This window comes from Octodon degus, unplaced genomic scaffold, assembly GCF_000260255.1.
Source record: "Octodon degus isolate 3935 unplaced genomic scaffold, OctDeg1.0 scaffold00354, whole genome shotgun sequence".
In the NCBI taxonomy this organism is placed as follows: domain Eukaryota; kingdom Metazoa; phylum Chordata; class Mammalia; order Rodentia; family Octodontidae; genus Octodon; species Octodon degus.
Genome location: NW_004524930.1, coordinates 549,033 through 553,888, shown reverse-complemented (window position 1 = coordinate 553,888; position 4,856 = coordinate 549,033). Strand labels below are relative to the sequence as shown.

General features: G+C 34.5%; 1 protein-coding gene across 1 annotated transcript; it reads right to left on the bottom strand.

Moving 5' to 3' along the window:
* Positions 1–3,567: 3,567 nt before the first annotated feature.
* Positions 3,568–4,494, bottom strand: LOC101563262 (olfactory receptor 4A15-like). The gene has a single exon (XM_004648130.2). It carries the CDS (start codon positions 4,483–4,485, stop codon positions 3,568–3,570), a length of 918 nt encoding a protein of 305 aa, XP_004648187.1. The 5' UTR covers positions 4,486–4,494.
* Between the last annotated feature and the right edge of the window lie 362 nt (positions 4,495–4,856).

The window sequence follows — 4,856 nt, the reverse complement described above, 5'->3', positions numbered from 1 at the left end:
CTCTTTTTTTATAGATAGCAGGTTGAATCACAACATTTTGGACAAATAAGAGGAACTAATGAACATTTACAAAATTCATGCTCTTCAATGCAGAAAAATTTGGTGGTCACACAGTTAACAGTTTTTAGTTGAAATCTGAACTCATGAAGTGAGATCAAGAACGCTTACTTCTGAGGAATTTGATTCAAATATGGAGAAATCCTAGTTCAGCCTTAAAAAAAAAAACTGTATTACATATTTGGGTAGCTTTATATTTAGGATGTTTCTAGCAACAGGAATTGAAAAAGTTAATACAGATATGGGCCTGCCCTATGTATCCACAAGTATGAATGTAATATTGACCAAAACACAGCACACCAATTATGGCATACAATGCTGTATGTGTGAAATAATTTGAATTTTATAGATTCTGTGTATGTTAATAAGGAAGTCAATTAGAAATTGGAGACAAAATATACCACATAATGTTCCCCAAGCATTTAAAATTAAATAAACTAAATGAATGTAAAATATTGTAATGTGTTTATCCCTGATGAATTAATTTTTATAGGAAAAACAAGTGCAAAGGAATGCAAAATTCCGTGGAAAATGTCATGGTAATATCACATCAACCATTTGTGATCTTTACTGCTCTTTAAATTTATCACTTCTTATGGGCCAGCCAAATAGATCAGTGAACAAAAAGACCTTCTTAGGCAGAGAGCAGTGCCCAAGGTTTGATTAGCAGCATGCCATGCAGGCCCCTCCTTGGGTGTGTGCTGAGATGGCAATGGAGACTGGGTGTGGTGGCATGCATTGTAATCCCTGAGCTTAGGAGGCTGAAAACAGGAGGATCACTAGGAGTCTGATCTACATAGTAAGAACCTATACACCCTGCCCTAAATTTAAAAACATAAAATTTATTGCTTGTTTCTGACTTTATTAACAGGAAAGAATTATTCCTCTTGAAGCACAAAGTTCCAGACAACACTAAATCATTATATATTTAGAGTCTCACATAAAGGACAGCAATGTGCAATACAAAATCCACGGTGGAATAAGTGTCATCATGGTCTGCTACATGTGTAGCATTTCTAATGTCTTATCATTTATCACAGTCTCTTTAAAATAAATTTTAAGAAAAGACAAGGAAAAGAATATTTCTTGAAAGCAAGTGTTAATATTCAATTATTTGTCTAGTCTTGTATGACTATATCTGTTAATGGGAGCAAAGGATTTGATGGTAAAAATAGATAATATAGAAACTCTATTTAGAGATTACTGTTTTAAAAATTTGTAACATATATTTTTGCTGTATGTTACCCTGTTTCTGTCTGTCTTCTATTTGTTTTTGCTTCTGGTCTTACACTGCTAAATGAAATGAAATGAAATAAAATAAAATAAAAGAATATAACCTGTGGGGGAATATAAATTTAGAGTTTAACAAAACAAAACAATAAGATAGGCATTTCAAATATGTATGCGATCTAGCATTATTTCCTGGAATTCTCAGAAAAGAAATATATCTGTATATTTAGAGTATTTCCTTGTGACAAAATATATCATACACATTAGAATTTCATTTTTTAATCAGAGAGGATAAATAAGAATAAAAACATAAATAATTATAACATATAGAATTTCTCTTAACAAAGTAATATGTATTTCATAGTATTTGCTGTAATACATAGTGTTGTCTTCCAGTCAGTTATTGATAAGCATGTAAAATTTGAGGAAGATATAAGCATGTAAATTTGGAAAAAGAAATAAAAACAGAAAGAAATGTGTAAGGAATTAAGAAGAGAAGAAGTACAAAAAAATGAAAAAGTAGACAAAAGAAGTTAAGTATTACCTGGTCCTCCCCATAGATCAGTAGAATTGCACAGTGCAGTTATCCTATCCATTCTCCTTACATACATAGATAAGTCTTGTTCACCGGCTGCCTCTCCTGTCCTTCTCCTCATCTCAGTAACTCTTACCATTTGCATAAGCTTATTCACTTTTCTCAGGATCTGTTGTACCTTTCATATTCCATTTTTATCTTTCAGGTTCTTACACTAAGGAGAAAATACAATCTTTACACACATAAGTCTGATTTACTTCACTTAGGAGTTTGTTTTCTAGTTCCATCCATTTACTGACAAAAGACTCAAATTATCCTGTTCTATAGCTGAATAATTCTTCATTGTGTAAGGATACCACACTTTCTTTATCCATTCTTCAGTTGACGCGTATCTGGGTTGTTTTTAAGGTTTAGCACAAGGGACTGAGTTCAATCCCTGGTTCCGAAAAAAAAAAAACCCACTAAATCTCGGGGAAAATATAAATGGAAATCTTACACACATAGGGGTACTTGGAGAGTTCGTGAAGAAAGCCAAAACTACACTACACAGGAGATATTTCATAGAATCAACAATTGGGATTCATCTATTTGAAAAGTTTTTGCACCTCCAAACAAGTGTCCAACAAAGTAAAAAGAAAACCCACAAACTGGGGAAAAATATAGCGGACTGTCCCTCCATCAAAAGTATTCTATCTAGAACGTATAAAGAATTAAAAAAATCAGGAACCCTAAATTCGAAGATCCTATGAAAAAATGGGCACCTGAGTTGAATATACAGTACTCAGAGGAAGAAATAGAAACGGAAAGTAAACATATGGAAAATGTTCATCACTGATCATTCAAGAAATGCAAAATAAAAAAAAAACACAGAGATATCACCTCATGCTACAAAGAATGGGTAACAACTAGAAATCAGCAAATAACAAAATTTGGAGGGGATGTGGAGTAAAAGGAAACATTTTGCATTGTTGGGGGGAGTGCAGACTAGTACAACCACTGTGAAAATCAATGTGGAGATTCCTTCTCAGTCTAGAATTGTGATCCTATAGAAATTCATTTTTTGAAGGGCCGGGGAAATGGTTGAGTACAATAAGTGCTTCCCTGGCGAGAGCAAGGGTCTGAATTCAAACCTTCATTCAGCCAAAAAAAAAAAAAAAAAAAAAAAAAAAAAAAAAAGGAAGAAAAGAAACAAAATTATTTTCTGTGCTTTGAAAATATTTTTATTAGTACACATAAGCAGTACACATTGCATACATTCACTAAGAGTAGTTGGGGATATACAGAACATGTCTTCATTTTTAAAAAAATCTCCTCCTCCATTGCTCCCTTCAAACCTTGATCTCTCTCCTAGTTACAATCGCTCCTCGATCTAGTTCAAATCACTTTACGTCTATTTTCATATTTATGCATGATTAGTTTTTCCCATATAGTTCAAAAATATTTGTGAACTTTGGTTTTGTAACAAACATGAAAAAACTCTGATGAAGTAAAAGAAGTTGATAGCATTAATTCCAGCACATAAATTGATAGTCTCTACTGAAACATTTCAGCCAAACAAATAATATGTGATTTCTTAACAAATTCTAATAGCCTTAAGAATATATGTAGATTTTCACAAGAATTCACATATTCTATGTTCATTATTTTTCAGATGTTTGAGCTGAAGTAAAGTTTAGCATACAGAAATAATCACTTATGACTATCCTAGAAGAATTAAATCTTCATTTCAAATAAGTGAAATAAGTTCAATTTTGTTTTCTTGTCCAGATCTTCCTCATGGCAATTCTCATCTCTGCATTTCTCAAAGTATAGATCAGGGGGTTCAACAGAGGGGTGATTATGGTGTAAAACACAGTCAAGTATTTATCAATGGGTAATGTAGATGGAGGTCTCACATATATAAAAATGCAAGGCACAAAGAACAGGATGACTACTGTGATATGGGAGCCACAGGTGGATAAGGCCTTATGCCTCCCTTCCTTACTCATGTTCTTCATGGATTGCAGAATGACCCCGTAGGAGACCAATAAGATTGTAAAAATGGTGACAGAGATCACCCCATCATTGGCTAGCACAGTGAGGCTGATTATATAGGTGTCTGTGCAGGAAAGTTTCATTAAGGGGTACAAGTCACATAAGAAGTGGTCAATGACATTGGAGCCACAGAAAGGAAGGTTGTAAACAAAAAGCACATGTGGGGTAGCATGCAGGAGACCTCCAACCCAGGTCAGGAGGATGAGCATAGCACACCGCTGTTGGTTCATGATGGTCATATAATGCAAGGGTTTGAAGATGGCCACATAGCGGTCATAGGCCATGGCAACTAGGAGTATTTCATCAGCGCCACCAAATAAGTGTTCTAAAAATAGTTGTGTCATGCAAGCTTCGAAGGAAATAGTTTTCTTCTCATAGAGTAGGTCTTTAATCAACTGTGGGGTAACTGTACTGGAAAAAATGGCATCCATAAATGATAAGTAGCCAAGAAAGAAGAACATTGGGGCTTCCAAGGCTGGACTGAGCACCACAGTCAGGACAATGAGTAGGTTGCCTACCATTGTCACCATGTAGGTTAGGAAGAACACAGCAAATAATATTTTTTGACCCTGGATGCTCTGAGTAAGCCCCAATAGCACAAACTCAGTCACGTTGTTCCGTTGCTCCATATCTCCTTCTGTGTGTCCTATTCTTTCTGCTGAGTACAAAATTCTCTGCACATAGAATTAGTGTGACTTCTGAATTTTAAGGGTAGCTTTATTCATTTGCTGATAGGTGTTGTCATTTTTTATGTTCCAGTCTTCTCAGAGCTTTTTCAATTGCAAATTGGTGGAAGTCAGTGTCATACTGTAGAGGAAAGGTGATGGATTTCAAGAACTGCTGGTTTATGGAAAGCAGTCTATCACCTGATTTTTCAATTGTTTATGCATTTTTTCTTCTTAATTTGTTATACATTTCTTTCTTTTTTTTTCTTCTTCCAAATTTAGAGGCATATGTGTGGTAATATGCATAACTGGTTGGAAGAAAACACTATGTATCA